The 17,871-nt window shown below is 41.6% G+C and overlaps 1 protein-coding gene across 1 annotated transcript in view; it reads left to right on the top strand.

Moving 5' to 3' along the window:
• The window catches only part of LOC141113463 (fer-1-like protein 4), a 218,988-nt gene that overhangs the window by 175,261 nt on the left and 25,856 nt on the right, over positions 1–17,871 (top strand). The window contains exons 33-36 of the mRNA XM_073606565.1: positions 1,704–1,801; positions 6,299–6,430; positions 6,521–6,631; positions 7,738–7,865. Of these exons, the coding sequence (XP_073462666.1) occupies positions 1,704–1,801; positions 6,299–6,430; positions 6,521–6,631; positions 7,738–7,865 (469 nt within the window). The remainder of the gene's footprint in view (positions 1–1,703; positions 1,802–6,298; positions 6,431–6,520; positions 6,632–7,737; positions 7,866–17,871) is intronic.

Genomic DNA, 17,871 nt, shown 5'->3' with positions numbered 1-17,871 from the left:
TTAATAATAACTACTGCAGTAGGGAACAGACACAAAAGATACACTCAGCATCTTTCCAAATAACTGTTCTGCTTTATTATGATGCAATTGAAGGTTTTTATGCACATGATTACGCAGGTATCACATTAATATTACAATTGTACGTTTATGGTAACAAGGGGCGTAACATAGGCAGGCTAATTCTAATCAGGTCTTCAAAGAATGTAAACATTTACTGAAAACATTATTAGTGCTGTTGCACAGTGAGGGCAATGTGCAATACATACAAAATACAATACAATTATATACAGAACTTACTAATTTCCATTACACTGTATTACAGTTACATGCTGCAGAAGGGGGGGGGCATTCTTCATGAAATTGAAATTTATGTAAGCACCACTCTATGCTGCATAGATAAAAAACTGAGAAACACTGCACTTTTATATAAGCACATCATCTAGAAACAGATTACACTAAGCAAGCAGTATGATCAATAAATAATTGATTTGATTTCAACAGTCAATTTTTGGGGAAAATTCAATGGAATATCCCCAATATACTGTAGATTTTATTTGCTAACATTATCATTATGTGATTGGTTAGAATAACACATGGTGGGTTAATGGGCACATTTCAGATGGTCATAAAGATCCAGGCTAACCCCACCAAATGTGGGTAAAGTGAAAGTGTGCAACCAAAATAAAAATGTGTAAAAATTGTATGTAATGAAACATAAATATGAATGATATTGAAGTCCACACAGTGCGACCATGGGATGTCGGACACTCATAAAAAACACTCTGTTGCTTTTGTTCAGAAGATATAACAAACAGCGCCACTTACCAGATTTGGTGGATCTCAAGTTAGAGATCAAAGACGCTCATCCAGGGATCACTCAGCTTAGGAATACTCTTCCACGGGCTCATCCATTGCAGGGATCCTCTCAATACAGCGGGCTCTCTGGTGGTATGATATTCCTCAAAATTACAGCAATAACTCTCTCCCAGTAATCTCCAACAGTGGGAAATATATCAAATGATAGAAAGAAAAGGCTTCATGGTGCAGTACTCCAGTTTTAAAATTGATTTGAAACTTTGTAGGCAGTGACATCCAAAGAACGGTAAAACAGTACTTTCTAACAGCTGCGGCTCAAGCCAGCCAGCTGGTGCGTGGTGACGTCAAGAACTGGTGCTCCACCTTTGACGCCACTACATATCGGCGCTGTTTGTTTTATCTTCTGAACAGGAGCACTAGAGTGATTTTTCGGAGTGTCCGACATCACGGTTTCACCTATTGGAGCACTGCGTGAACTTTAATATCACTCATATTTATGTTTCATCGTATCCAATTTTTGCACATATTAATATTTTGGTTGCTCACTTTCACTTTACCCACATTTCTATGAGCTGAATTTTTAGGCTATTTAGGTCACAGCACCATTTTTTGTAATTTTTCATTTTTTTGTAATTTATATGTAATTTTTTTGCCATTTTTTTGTCATTTCACGATTTCAGGGGTAGCGCAGATATTTCACTATACACATTTAACCCCATCAAATAACAGAAGGATGAGATATGTACAGCTCTGTATCAGGCCATATCCCTTCAGGCTGTGAGCAGATGCCAGTGGGGCTCACATTACAAATGTGGATGGATGCCCAACTATATGTAGAAATGCCATACTATGTTGTTGTATTATAGCTTCCAGTGCTTGTATTACAGAGGGAGTCAATATAAACGCCTTAGATGCTGCAGAGGAGGGGGAATTTGTTGAGGGGGAAATTGTGAAAGCAAAACGGAAACCAATTTCCACAGTGAAGGTATGTTTGTGTCTTACTTCTAATATGGTTTACTGTATTACTGTAATGTTAATTTCTATAGATGTTGCAAAACACTCAAATATCTAAAAAGCTTTTATTTCATTAACAAAGTAACTGTTATAAACAACTATAAAAACATGAAAAAAATTCAGATACTTAAAGGATCCACCACTGACAGTCAAAACAATTACATGATCATTTGAATTACCTTATCATCATCACCAAAGCATGTAAACAATGTAGTAATTTAACTCACTCAACCTAAAAATTAGACTATCACAGGAAGAGAAGATTTGTCTTTGACACGTTTTTCATATTTGCAAAATGGTGGCACCCAAAAGGAGAATAACTGGGTCTCTGGATATAGACTGGAGCAGAGTTTGTGTTTACTGGTTGAATTTAAAATAACATTTAAAAAAAAAATACAAATGTGGAAACACACAGGCTTTTTATTGCAGAAACGTACCACACTCACCGGCCACATTATTAGGTACACCTGTGCAATTACTTAGTAACTAGACATGTGGGCCATCAATAAATTTGTTTTGTTTCGTTCCATTTCGTATTAGGATTAATTCATATTTCGTAATTCGTGTCCGAAATTCAATTCGGATTCGTACGAAATACGAATTTTCGTTAAGTTCGTTAACTTTTCGTAACAATTATGATTGTTCGTTATGATGAATTTATTATGAGGGGCTCCCACCATCCCTGTGCTGTGCTGACTTCCTGGGTTTTTTAACTTCATCATAACGAATAATTCGTAAACGAAATTTCGTATTTTGAACAAAATTCGGAAGCATAGCAATTCGTATTTCGGATCTTCTCAAATGTACAAATTTACAGAAATTCGTACGAATTTTCGATTCGTATGAAACTAATCACACATGTCTATTAGTAACACAGATTGCTAATCAGCCAATCACATGGCAGCAGCTCAATGCATTTAGGCATCTAGACATGGTGAAGGCGACTTGCTGAAGTTCAAACCGAGCATCAGAATGGGGAAGAAAGGGGATTTAAGTGATTTTGAACGTGGCATGGTCGTTGGTGCCAGACGGGCTGGTAGGGGTATTTCAAAAACTGCTGATCTGGGATTTTCACACACATCCTTCTCTCGGGTTTACAGAGAATGGTCCTAAAAAAGAGAAAATATCCAGTGAGTGTCACTTACGTGGACAACAATGCCTTGTTAAGGTCAGAGGAGAATGGGCAGACTGGTTTGAGTTTATAGAAAGACAACATTAACTCAAATAACCACTTGTTACAACCAAGGTATGCAGAATACCATCTCTGAATGCACAACGCAATGAACTTTGAAGCAGATGGGCTACAGCAGCAGAAGACCACACCGGGTGCCACTCCTGTCGGCTAAGAACAGGAAACTGAGGCTACAATTCGCACAGGATCACCAAAATTGGACAATAGAAGATTGAAAAAGAGTCTCTATTTCAGCTGCAACATTCAGATGGTAGGGGCAGAATTTGGCATAAACAACATAAAAGCATGGATCCATCCTGCCTTGTATCAACGGTTCAGGCTGGTGGTGGTGGTGGAATGGTGTGGGGGATATTTTCTTGGCACACTTTGGGCCTTTAGTACCAATTGAGCATCATTTAAAGGCCACAGCCTACCTGAGTATTGTTGCTGACCAGGTCCATCCCTTTATGACTACAGTGTCCCCATCTTCTGATGGCTCCTTCCAGCAGGATAATGCTCCATGTCACAAAGCTCCAATCATCTCACCACTGGACAATGAGGTCACTGTACTCCAATGGCCTCCACAGTCACCAGATCTCAATCCAACTTAGATGTGGTGGAGAGTGAGATTTGCATCATGGATGTGCAACTGACCAATCTGCAGCAACCGTGTGATACTATTCTGTCAATATGGACCAAAATCTCAGGAATGTTTCCAACACCTTGTTGAATCTATGCCACGAAGAATTAAGGCAGAGGGCAAAAGGGGGGCCAAACCGACCTAGCAAGGTGTACCTAATAAAAGTGGCTGTGTCAGTGTATGTCTCTACTGCAAGAAAGGATCCTTACCAGCCTGTTTGCAATTTTCTTTACAATGTACATTGAGCTGCATATACAGAGCTCAGTGTACAATTTTGGCATCTGCCATGATAAATGTCCAGTGCATGCACGGGAAGCCATGTCATTCTGGTGAGGCCAATGAAGATGGCCGAAGATCCCGAACCTGGAAGAAGATCAAGTGTTGGCACTGGTGAGGGAGCTCGTAGACGTCACATCACTGAAAGAGAGGTGGGCCTAGTTCAGCTTTAAGCTGGTTTTTTATTTCATATTTGGCAGAGGTTTTTGTAAGCTGTTGCAAAGGAAGGGGATGCTTTCTCTTTAAAAAAAAAAAAATCACATTTCAAGTTAGTAGGAAAAGCTGAAGCCATTTATTTTCTCTGCTTTTCAGCAGAGTTTTTTATTTTTACTGTTAAATCAACTCTAATAAACCTTTCACTTTTTCCTATTTATGTGTATATTTCACATAATTTCAGGACATTGGATCTAGGGTAATCTATTATTTTTGAGAAAGGAAAACTGGAAAATAAATTTTCCTTGGTGTTATAACTGACTTTAAATAACACCTGTCATTGGAGAAATATGAAGACCGCTTTTTCTTTTTTCTGGCTGTCTCTGTACTAATGATTCAGTACTTACTGAGTCACCGACCAGGAATAAGTATGTAAGCAGGTCTCTCTAGCTGTAGACATCAGTACACTAGGTGCCTACAGAATTACAGGGCTGTCCAGAGGCCTCCTATTTCAGTCTATATCAGCTCTACAACCCTTGCAGACTTAAGCTGTCTGTTAACGTGCACAGATGGTGGTTTGAAAACCTTCTGCTACACCATCCCCCTGGTCTAAAGTAATATAGACTCATAACTGACTGGAAGAACCTACATCGTAAGGCCTTTAATTTATATTGTGTTTCCATTTGAGAGCTCCAACAGCCCAGCCTAAAGCCTTGGTCCCATGAGACACCTGGAGGGCCACTTCTGCCCCTAACCACCACTACTCCCGACCTGACCATATTTACAACATGTACTTTATACTCAGGATCCTGATGTGAATACTCCAGGTCCCAAATTGAAAGACCCGAAGTTATTAGATTAGCATGATAGCCATACAACTATATTTTTTAGAACAAGGTGGTCAACAATGGCAGCCCACACTTCCTTTAAAAGTTTATTTTTTTATTTTTTATAAAACGGGCCTGGGGAGTTCAAGTAAACCCTGGGAGTTGTGCCAGGTTGCACAACTCCTTATTCTTAGTTCTGTACATAATAGAATCACATCTAAACTAATCAAGCCCATATTTTGAAGTTGACTTGAACTCAAAAGTGAAGATTTGCTAGGTTATTGGGAACATTTGCAGATGTTGATTGTGCCTAAGCAGTATCCAACAAACCTACCGTTTGTCTGGAATTCCTCCTGAAAATTGCAGTGTACTTACTGGTATGCAAGGGTACCTATGGACTCTTTTGCCTATAGCCTCATAGGCTCAAAGCCACAGTATATATCTGCAGTGTGAGATCTAAGGCACTGCTGCCTGTGGCTGCTAATCTCAGGAGATTTGAAGTGTGATTTGGTGATGTCACTACTGCACTGCTAACCTTCACTTTGCTGAAAGCTCCGACATAGGGACCCTAAACCCTGCCTCTATTAAGATGGCTGCCTCCTTACATAGCAAAAAAAAGTATGGTAAGAGACAGTAATGGGAAAAAAGTTCAGCTACAAGCAGACTACAAGAACTACTGGAGACTGGTAGTTTGCTCTTAGCTAAGGTATGTACTGTGGCCAGATTAGGTTGATGATGTCATCGTCTTCTTGTTTATGCACAACTGCAGAACAGAGTATTCCACACTCACTGCTGATTGGGCCAGTGGCCTGATATTATGTGATAGTTTCACGCAGGTTTAGGCCGAACTGAGTTTGGCCCGAATCTTAGCTCATCCCTACATTCAACTTGCTTTTCTTTTGGCAAACCTTCCAGAGTTCAGTTCTTCGTAAATATTTCTGTATGTGACTTTCGCTTTTTTTTACATGCTCGCTGGTCCATATTATTGCCATTTTATTTAATATAGCAGGCTCTGGTGCTGTCATCTTCTCCCTTTGGTGCTCATTGCTTTGAGCCATCACTTGCCATCTTCATGTAAAATACAGAGCTATTAACCCTGCATTGTACATGAAGGAGGCAGGCATGTGACCATGGCCAGTAAGTCCTTAGAAAGGAGGCTTTGCGAGAGAGATCGCAAGATGGAGGGAGCAACAAAGTATTATTTCTCATCTCTGCACCCCTAGACCTAATCAGCGGTTAACCCTTTCAGTGTGGGGGTCCAACTGCAAGGGTAGATTTCCTGTAGTTGGATTTTAACACATATTGATAATAGTATACGATGCTGATCTCTTGTTTATGTGTATCTAAAAAATAAAATGTATACAACCCCTTTAAATTAAAGGCAAAACACTTTTTTTGCAGATATACAAAGGAGAACTGGAAGATGAGTTTGACAGGTTTGAAGATTGGCTGTATGTGTTTCCTCTGTACAAGGGCAAGGCGTTGGATGATGAGGATGCTAACGATGATGATAATTTTATGGGAAAATACAAGGTATGTTTAGTGATGTGTGAGCTACTGTGCACCATTCATTAGTATAGAGAACCAACACTGATTTCCTTCCTATAATTGTGCTCTCTGTAGGGCTCTTTCTATATCTACCCATCTGGGCAAGCCACTGATGAGTACCAAATAATGAGAGGCGTCCCCAGAAACCGGCCAGTGAAAGTACTTGTCCGCATTTACATTGTCAAGGTATGTGGCTCGCATTAGCTGGTGGACTTAGCTGGTGGACACATGGCATTAGCTGGTGGACACATAATTCAGGTAAAGATTGACCACACTGCTCTTCAATTCCTTGCTTAAAGTGAACCATAAAGGACAGAGCAACAGGTTTACCTTGTTATGTATATAGAGCCATTTAAATTTTATCTTTTGGATGGAGTGGGGAAGGGTTAGACCCTCTGTCGGTGTCCCATGTGGTATTTGACCTACCTATTTGTCCTGGTGACAGTTTCACTAGGACTGAAAATGAGGGCAAATCCAAAATTTTGAGTTATCATTGGAAAAGGAATATAGGGGAATTTTTAAATGGCGATATTTGTTCCAGTGAAAACACCTCACTTTGCAAAGATTTTCTTGTACTTATGGATCTGTCTGGAAGTGAAGGGAAATATTCCCAATAGGAGCCCAAAAAACCCAAAAACTAACAGGGGTCTTGAGCATCCCCTATTCTAAAACAAAAAAAAGCTGTCTTTTTCATATACTTTAAAGGCAGATGCAAGGGAGCTAATCACGAATGTTGGGTGTTATATCTGATCCTTCAAGCAAGATGGCTGTTTTGATCCTCAACATTATTATAATAGCTTTTTATCTAGGTTCCTAGATTGTGCCTCCAGATAAACTGCCCAAGCGTACTTAAAGCTAAATGCCAGGTATGGCAATTTTCATGTAGTTATATTGGTCCAGCTTGATCCCCATGGAACCTGGAAACCACTGTAGTGGTCCAAAATCCTTGCAACGGCCCTGGGTAATGATACATGTAAACATGCAAGGGATAGGCTGTGATGGCTGTGCGGACATTGGTGGTTAAAGTGAGATTAACAAGGCCCTACAACCAATAAGACTGCTACTTGCATTGTCAAAATCTAAGGGCTCTAGAGAACAGCTAGTGGGAAATCTCTGTGATTGAATCCAAGGAATCAGAAGAGACCAAAGGTAATGAACCCTACCCCAATACACCCAAGATATAGAAATCTGTTTTGGGTGGCATTTGCTTTAATTTTTATGTTTGTGGCGTTAGCTATAATTGTAAAGAGATATAGGCAAGTAATGTAATATTAACTTTGTTTTTATCATAGGCAACAAACTTGGCTCCAGCTGACCCTAATGGAAAAGCAGATCCTTACATAGTAGTGAAAGTTGGTGAACAGACAATGGACAGCAAGGAGAGATACATACCCAAACAGCTGAACCCAGTGTTTGGAGAGTAAGTAGCATGAACTCTAAATAGGATATTGCTTTAAACAATATGTCAAGGCTTATAAAAGATATCAGTAGCATGAAAGTGTCACTGATCCCAGCGCTCAAATGGAAAAATAAAATCAATGCACTAAAAGCTGCTATTATACAAATAAAAGAAATTATAGAATTATGCAAAGATAAAAAATGGAGAAAATTATCCCAGCATTAATAGCGCTAAGCAATATACCTGAAAGTATACAGTGCAATACATATACAGGATAAACAAATCATACACAAAACATAAGTCCTTGTGTGGAAATATCCATAAAAAGTCTTTAAAGTAGAAGAGTTGCTTCATGACCCATCAGAACCAAGAGAAATCCTACAAAGCCTGAATACCATCACCGAAAAAACACCTCGTGTACAAATGAGCCCTGTTGGTAATGCATTCACCACACACCGGCGATAAATGAGCCTTATATCCACACCATTGAATAGATTCCTAAACTGGGATCCGACCCTTCATGAGTCAGCGCAGGTGAAAAACACTAGAACCTGGTATTTCCTTATAATGAGGGATGGACTCCCGTGAAGAAGTAAAGGATAAAACATCAAGGTTAAAATCTGGACGGCTTGCGAACAACTGTCCACTCGGATTCACAACGCGATGACGTCAGCGTGCCACTCCTCCCGACGCGCGTTTCGTCACACTCTGACGTCGTTCTATTGTACTGTATTGTCTTTTACTGTCAGCCTACAACCCCCCTGTCTTCTTCAGTGGATCAGAGATCCAGTCAAGCACTGTATGACCTCCCTGAGCAAGGGGGGTCGCAGGCTTTCTGATAGGTATCAGGTATATTGCTTAGCATTATTAATGCTGGGATAATTTTCTCAGTTTTTTATCTTTGCATAATTTTATCAATATGTCAAGGCTGCTGTACTGGTTACTTATAGTAGAACTCCAGCAAAAACATTTTTCACTTTGAAAAGGCTAGACCCTCAGTCGGGAAAATCCACCATTACTACTGTCATCAGGACAAAAATGAAATCCAAAATATTATAATTTGCCATTTACTTAGCAATATAGAGGATCTCCGCCAATGAGGAACTCACAATTCTAATAATCGCTTTCTGGGCAGATTTTTACTCACTCCCTGTCGTGTTTCTGGGACAGAAAGTCAGAGGAAGGTACCCTCAAGTTGGGGCTAATCACAACCTTTGACTGTTGTCACTGAAATAGGGGTCACTGACTCGTTGTGTGCTGGCAAAAAAACTTGCATACACCATTTTTGGTATGTTGGCAGCCCATTCATTTTGAATGGGCTGCCCTAACACAAAGAATGTTGAAACATGACATAACACGTGTCAACAAGTGTGTGTTAATGCACTCCGATAGTGTGAATGGGCCCTAAAGCTAAAATATAGTTTTAGAATGAGTTCTACTTTAATTGAAGATTACCAAATACGGAATGATGTCTGAGGTGTGGTGGTTAAACTGGGTCCGAAGGATATGGTGCTAAAGAGCTGGCCTGGCATGGCTTAGAGTGCCCACTGGAAAAGAAAAGAGGGAGGCAGGAGAGTCCTTATAGTGTAGTCAGGGCTGCTGTTAGAAATAGCGGGGCCCCATACAGCCTATCTGGCAGGATCCCCCTCAAACCACACACCCCCCTGGCCAAAAGTGACTGAGGACATAGATTTACCAGTTCATTTCTCTACAGCCTCAGCTGCGCAGATGAATGAACAGGAAGCTCTCTGAGACTTCCTGCTCATTCACAAACTGAAGCCTAGTACAGTGTTTCTCAACTCCAGGCCTCAAGGTGCCCCAACAGGTCATGTTTTCAGGATTTCCCCAAATGGCTGTGGTAATTACTAAGGCATTGAAACTGATCAAATCACCTGTGCAAAATAATGGAAGGCCTGAAAACATGACCTGTTGGGGCGCCTTGAGGACTGGAGTTGAGAAACACTGGCTTAGTAAACACAGTTTACTAGGCTTCAGTGATGAACGGACACAGGAGTGATTGGTACCAATCACGCACTGTGCTCATTCAGGAAAGGAAAGAGGCAAGTAAATGACATTCTTCATGTGCCCGCAGCAGCTGCCAGCAGGAGAGGGCGGGGGGGGAGCCAGTAGCGCTGTGGTGGAAAGGGGCACACACGGGGCCTGCATAGCAAATGGAAGGGGCGCATGAGCTAGAACCAATGTGCTTGCAGTGCAGTCGGAGGGAGGGAGAGGAGGAGAAGCTGGCAGTGCTGCAGTGTAAGACAGAAGAGGATCGGTGTCTGCAAAAATAAAAGACAGTACAGCTGGCAATCCTGCTTAGCAGGGGCCCAGACCCCCCTTTTGAACTGATTGGACCTGGGCCCAGTACAGGAGCTGGCTGTACTGTGTTATCAGTGGCCCTGAGTGTTGTAAACTGTAAAGATATTGATTATGATGCTTAAAAGAGAGTATAAGACTAGAAAAGCAGTGGGAAGGAAAGAGATACAGTATATCAGGGCCATCTTTACCGCAAGGCAAACGGGGCATCTGCCCAGGGCCCTGCCATGGTTGGGGGCCCAAAGCAGATGACTCCGGAGCCCGTGCTGCCCATTGGCTTTTTTTCAGCAGAGTTCCTCCACTTCCGAGATCCGACTCACCCCTCAATCTTGCACCCCGTACACAGCTCACCCCTAAACCCTGCACTCCATACACAGCTCACCCCTCAGTCCTGCACTCCACACACAGCTCACCCTTAAATCCTGCACTCCTTACACAGCTCACCCTCAATCCTGCACCCCCTACACAGCTCACCCCTAAACCCTGCACTCCGTACACAGCTCGCCCCTCAATCCTACACCCGGTACATAGCACACCCCTTACCCTGCACTCTGTATGTAGCTCATCCCTCCACACTACTCTACTGCAGGCAGCATGACTAGTAATTTATTCCTGGCAGCCTGTCTTCAGGGATACTGCTCCTATTGAGTTCTGTTCCTAGCTGCACTCAGTTAACCTTCATAGCTATGTATGCTCTGCTCTGCTCTATGCTAATAGCAAGTTCTAGGAGTTTTCTGCCTATTGGCGGGTCCCCTCACCTCCTCAGTCCATGATGTGCAGGCAGTGAGAAGATGATGTGCTGTAACCTTCAGCAACCAATCAGTAAGCTGTATTGATGTGCTGTGACCTCTAGCAACCAATAAGTAAGTGGTAATGATGCACAGTAACCTCTAGCAACCAATCACTGAGCGGTAAGCATGTAACCTCTAGCAACCAGGCAGTGAGTGTTAAGTATGTAACGTCTAGCAACTAATCAGTGAGCGGTAAGCATGTAACCTCTAGCAACCAGTGAGCAATAAGCATATAACCTCTAGCAACCAATGAGTGAGCGGTAAGCATTTAACCTCTAGCAACTGAGGATGTGCAGTAACCTCTAGCAACCAATCGGTTAGCAGAAATGGTGTGCTGTAACCTCTAGCAACCAATTCATGAGTCGTAATGTGTGCTGTAACCTCTAGCATCCAGTCAATGAGCAGTAATGATATGCTGTAACCTCTGGCAACCAATCGCAATTGCTGCCTGACCTGATTTTGAGTCTAGCTCCTAGAGTGGGGGGGAGCTGGGGGGCCCAAAAGAAATGTTTGCCCAGGGTCCAATCATTATTAAAGACAGACCTGCAGTATATAATGACTTACAACTGTTCAGTCGGCGGTCACCCAACAGGGTGGAAAACACGCAACCTTCAGTGAACAGGTGAAAAAAACCTGTCTCCACTCATTGTTGCGGTAGTCGCTCTCAGTGCCTCGGGGGTTTCCCAACCTGGGTCCTCAGTGGGATTTTCTTTCGGGTGTAACGAATCAAATGCTAAGGGAGTTTGTAAATAACACCTGTCACTTGTCCAATTGCCAGGGGCGCCCAGAGTGAGGGGTCAAAGAATAGGTGGGAGTTGTCTGTTTTGTATAAACATAACATATTTTTTTTTTCACCCAATAATTAATATTATTATTATTATTATTGGGTGAAATAAAGAAATTTTATGTTTATACAGAACAGAAGGCTCTCACCTCTTCATTGACACCTCACTCCGGGCTCCTCTGCCAATCGGACAACTGACAGGCCTTTTTTCGCAAACTCCCTTTGTGCTATTCAATTACAAAAATGGAAAGAGCTGCTTGTTGGAGAAAAAGGTACAAAAACCATGGTCAGACTATTCTTTCTAAGTTCTCAAATGAATGTGCACCATTCAGTGCAACTTTTACATAAGCTAAAAAAAAACAAAAAACACAGTACTGGTTTATCTCTGCTGCATCAGTATAGTGCAGTAATAAATCAGATGAAAGTTTTCAGCTTCTTTCCTTTCTTTTAGTATTTCTTCCATATTTTTCCTTGAACTGTTATGTCCTGTACACATGATCGGACATTGATCGGACATTCCGACAACAAAATCCATCTGATTTTTTCCGATTGATTTCGGGCCAAACTTGTCTTGCATACACACGATCGCACAAAGTTGTCGGAAAATCCGATCGTTCTGAACGCGGTGACGTACGTCGGGACTATAAACGGGGCAGTAGCCAATAGCTTTCGTCTCTTAATTTATTCTGAGCATGCGTGGGACTTTGTGCGTCGGATTTGTGTACACACGATTGGAATTTAAACGATTGGATTTTGTTGTCGGGAAATTTTATATCCTGCTTTCAAACTTTGTGTGTCGGAAATTCTGACGGAGAAAGTCCGATGAAGCCCACACATGATCGGAATTTCCGACAACACAATTCCGATCACACTTTTTCCGACGGAAAATCCGACCGTGTGTACGGGGCATAAGTTTTAAAACCTTCGCACAGTCGCCTCAAGTTTGTTCGCACTGTACAACAGTCTGTATCCTAGAAGGGTGAGCTTAAAGGAACACTCCATCTCAAATGTATATTTCAATTTTGGTAGAGGTGTGCCAACTATATAACTTGGCATACACTGGAATAGTTGTAACAATTGTGAAAAATTGTATTGTTGTAGTTCATTAGAATGACCAGCAGGGGATATTGTCCTCCTACAATTGACACTCTGTTCAGCTGTAATTTGCTGTAACAGGCGATTCTGAAGGCAACAAATTCCAGTTTGTGGTTTTGCTTTCACCTTTATCTCTATGCACAACCCTGACACAATTGTAATTCAAATGTCTAATTATTAGCATACCTTTCCTATGACATTAAAGGAATGGTCTCTCTTTTGCAAATATTGAATAAATATACCCACATTATTGAAATTAAAAAAAAGAATTTAATAAATGTTTGCATTCAGGTCTACAGAGCATTGCAACTGTGATCATGGTGAATGGCTGAAATGTATAGTGGACATGAAATCAGGGGCTCAAATGCTCATCAATGAAAATCATCTGCAGTCACAGGGGGCATTGCATTGCCCTGTCTATATATACAGCATACACCAGTGTTCATTTTAGTCTTAGAACTAAAATGGCATTTTAGTTTTAGTCCCATTTTAGTCTTCTGCAATTGTTTTAGTCGTATTTAGTCGACTAAATCTCCAGTACATTTTAGTAATTGCAATTTAGTTTTAGTCATAGTCTTTTGACTAAAATGGCATTTTAGTTTTAGTCTCATTTTAGTCTTTTGACTAAAATGGCTTTTACTTTTAGTCGTATTCTAGTCATCTCAATTGTTTAGTTTTAGTCGTATTTTAGTCGACTAAAATGGTATTCATTTAGTCGACTAAAATGGTATTCATTTAGTCGACTAAAATGGTATTCATTTAGTCGACTAAAATTTTTTAGTCATTTTAGTCGTTTTAGTCGACTAAATTAACACTGGTATATACACTATATTACCAAAAGTATTATGACACCTACCTTTACATGCACGTGAACTTTATTGGCATCCCAGTCTTGGTCTGTAGGGTTCATTATTGAGTTGGCCCACCCTTTGCAGCTATAACAGCTTCAACTCTTCTGGGAAGGCTGTCCACAAGGTTTAGGAGTGTGTCTATGGAAATGTTTGACTAATCTTCCAGGAGCGCATTTGTGAGGTCAGGCACTGATGTTGGATGAGAAGGCATGGCTCACAATCTCCCCTATAATTCATCCAGTAGGTGTTCTTTTGGGTTGAGGTCAGGACTCTGTGCAGGCCAGTCAAGTTCCTCCACCCCAAATTCGCTCATCCATTATGGACCTTGCTTTGTGCACTTGTCCAAATCCTTTGGGGGAGGGGGATTATGGTTTGGGGTTGTTTTTCAGTGTTTGGGCTGGCCCCTTAGTTCCAGTGAAGGGAACTCTTAAGGCATCAGCATTCCAAAACATTTTGGACAATTTCATGCTCCTAACTTTGTGGGAACAGTTTGAGGATGGCCCCTTCCTGTTCCAACATGACTGCGCACCAGTGCACAAAGCAAGGTCCATAAAGACATGGATGAGCAAGTTTTGGGTGGAGGAACTTGACTGGCCTACGCAGAGTCCTGACCTCAACCCAATAGAACACCTTTGGGATGAATTAGAGTGGACACGGAGAGCCAGGCTTTCTTGCCACATCAGTGCCTGACCTCACAAATGCACTTCTGGAAGATTAGTCAAACATTCCCATAGACACACTCCTAAACCTTGTGGACAGCCTTCCCAGAAGAGTTGAAGCTGTTATAGCTGCAAAGGGTGGGCCAACACAATGTTGAACCCTACGGATTGAGACTGGGACGCCATTAAGTTTCATGTGCGTGTAAAGGCAGGCGTCACAATACTTTTGACAATATAGTGTATATGTAATACTAATCTATTCTTTCTGTAAAGAAAGAAATATAGTGTGTGTGTGTGTGTGTATATGTATATATATAACACACACACACACATACATACGCACGTGCACACACACACACACACCGTATATTATGCACAGGATGCCAGCGACTAGTCCTGGATTGGCAGTATATTTCCCCATTGTTTGTGTTGTGTCCCCTTTAAGGGGATGATGGGAACTCATTTTTAGTATTCAGGGGTTCTCATCCATGCAGGGTAAATGGTTCTGAGGTAGTCTGGTCAGAGAGGAGAGAACTGATTTACTCTCTGGATTGGTCCTCATTTGGGACCCTAAATTCAGAGGCTCAGAGATCCGCTTACCCTGATTATAGGGGCTTTGGCCCTGAAGGGATTAACCCATCTGCAGGAGGCCAGAAAAAGAACAGAAAACAGCCAGCAGGCGTTGGTGAGGTGGAGTGGAGTAGTTACAGCTATGAGAAAATGTGGACTGTCAGGCAACTGAGGTGTTGTTTGCTGAGCTCCTGCGGCTTTTACAGTACCCCGAAGCAGATGGGAACCTAAAACCCTGGTGTGGGACTGGTATACTGGCAGTGATCCAGCAATTTTTCCTTTATTACACCAGAATTACAGACTGTTTTTGGTTTGTTTTGCTGAAGAAAGCTGTTGTGTTTGCTTAATTTCAAGAGTACAATAAAGAATGTTTACTTTTAGAAGTGGCTGGCTGGTGATCCCGGGCTCCCTATATTACAATATACAGTGCATCCGGAAAGTATTCAGAGAGCTTAACTTTTTCCACATTTTGTTATGTTACAGCCTTACTTCAAAATGGAACAAATTCATTATTTTCCTAAAAATTCTACAAACGATACCCCATAATGACAACATGAAAGAAGTTTGTTTGAAATTTTTGCAAATTTAATACAAATAAAAAACAAGAAAAAATTTGCCTCAAGTCTTTTTGAGGGTGATGCTACAAGCTTGGCACATCTATTTTTGGGCAGTTTCTCCCATTCTTCTTTGCAGGAGCTCTCAAGCTCCATCAGGTTGGATGGGGATCCTCGGTGCACAGCCATTTTCAGATCTCTCCAGAGATGTTCAATCGGGTTCAAGTCTGTGCTCTGACTGGGCCAATCAAGGACATTCACAGAGTTGTCCCTCAGCCACTTCTTTGTTATCTTGGCTGTGTGCTTAGGGTCGTTGTCCTGTTGGAAGGTTTTCATCAAGGATGTCTCTGTATATTGCTGCATTCATCTTTCCCTGGATCCTAACTAGTCTCACAGTTCCTGCTGCTGAAAAACATCCCCACAGCATGATGCTGCCACTACCATGCTTCACTGTAGGGATGGTATTGGCCAGGTAATGAGTGGTGCCTGGTTTTCTCCTAATATGACACTTGCCATTCAGGCCAAAGAGTTCAAGCTTTGTTTCATCAGCTCCTCGTGCATTACCATCAAGCCAGTTATTAAAACCCCACAACCAAGTGGATGCTCACAAACATATAAAAAACAGCAGGCATGTAACGTAGCTTCAGCTGTGGACAATACATCCCATTGTTAGACCATCTGGTTGGAGAGCTGACGCGTTTCGGGAGACTCTCTATCTTCTTCAGCGGAGACTGAAGCATCTATGTTTCAGGCCTGTTGTTTTTATAGGTTTGTGAGTATGCACTTGGCTGTGGGGTTTTCATAAATTGTTTGGTGGTAAAGCACAAGAAGCTTGCACCCTTGTGTGTTTTTTTGCAGTCAACTGGGGCTCCCCCCAGAAGACTCACCAATCCAGAGTGAATACGCCCAGCGTCATTCAACTCACATCCTGTGAGCCTAGAGTGTCCTGGTCCTGCACTTACAGGAGAATGCTGCATAGAATGGCAGCATTTGGAAACTGCCCACCACCAGAGGAAAAAGAAAAGCTGGAGAAAAGGTACGTATAAAGGTTTTAAAAAAAATAGGGTCATGGGTTGCTCTAAGGGGGCAAAGGAGCAGGGGTAACCCGAACACGAAGTTGGATTCTTAGACCGGGACCTTAGTGCTTCACAACCCACAGGATCTTTTCCAACAAGAGTTTAACTAAGCCACCTGTGTTTTATTGAATAACCATGTATAAGACACTAACATAGAGCCTGATATATCTTATTACTTCCAGGCTGCACTATATGTCTGGTTATCAAGTTGGTCTGCCGTTTATCATCCTCTAACAAGGATTGCAGAGTGTAGGTGGGAGAGAAAGGTTATTTATTGGTGAAATAAAGGAGAATCCTATTTGCAACCTGACTGAATTAATGATGTAGCATCGATGTTGTTCCCCGCAGCCGGATCCTATTTTTACAAGTCATTGAGACAAATGTTTCGCTAGAAAATTACTGCTCTTATAAACTGCCCAGCTTGAGCCTCATTGAAATACATTAGGATTCAAGGAATAAAAGCAAAAATACCAGAAAAAAAATAAAAAATTAAAATTATATATACTTAAAAGGATTTTTAGCAAACACAGTAGCTTCCTACAGTCATTTGTGAAGGCGTTGAGCACAAGCCATGGCAGTACATTATTTGTACATTTCCAACCTTATTGCCAAGTGGGTGAGTCTTGTATGAATTCTATCCTTTTGTCAGTCACAGTGTTGTAGGAAATGCACCCCTAACATGCCCTTCTGTCAACACTTTACTTTAACATGGAACTGCAGCCAAATTCTTTTTATTTTGTGGTTAAAACTTTTTGGGATTTTATGGCTATTTGTCAAATTTTGGATTTCCTCATTCACCTCCAGTTCTAGTGACAACTGCCAAACTTTGGATTTCCCCAAGCACTTTGGGACCTGTCCTTTTGAGGGGCACTTGTCAGAAGTTAGGACTGTCGGACAAGTGCCCTATTTGTTCTAGAGTGTGAACCTACCACACATAAAGTTATTTGCATTACCTTTTAGTTGCACTAAACAGATAGCAGGTTCAGATGGTAGGTATCTGTTATTACGAGGTACTATCCAAGATACGGAAATTACTATTATGACTTATTATGCTCCAAACTGTGCCCCCGGGACCTTTTTTGACCCAGATCTGCTGCCTGCTAGCATCCCATCAAAAGGGTACTCTCCTTCTCTGAGAAAGGGGGCTAGTTCCCTGAAACGCGAAAGTGGGCATTGTCATCCTTTCTCTTGTTGGCGCTGGAGAACGTACTTTGTGACTTTGTGCTTTGTGCATATACCTTTCTTTTGCCCACTTGGCTTATGAGTACATTATGTTTTCTTTTACCCTTCAATAAAGTGTTGGAAGATAATACGCTAGGCGTTTGCTCCCT

Source organism: Aquarana catesbeiana, linkage group LG12 (genome assembly GCF_042186555.1).
Source record: "Aquarana catesbeiana isolate 2022-GZ linkage group LG12, ASM4218655v1, whole genome shotgun sequence".
NCBI classification, from domain to species: domain Eukaryota; kingdom Metazoa; phylum Chordata; class Amphibia; order Anura; family Ranidae; genus Aquarana; species Aquarana catesbeiana.
Note: the sequence above shows the minus strand (reverse complement) of the source record. Positions and strands in the feature narration are given on the sequence as shown.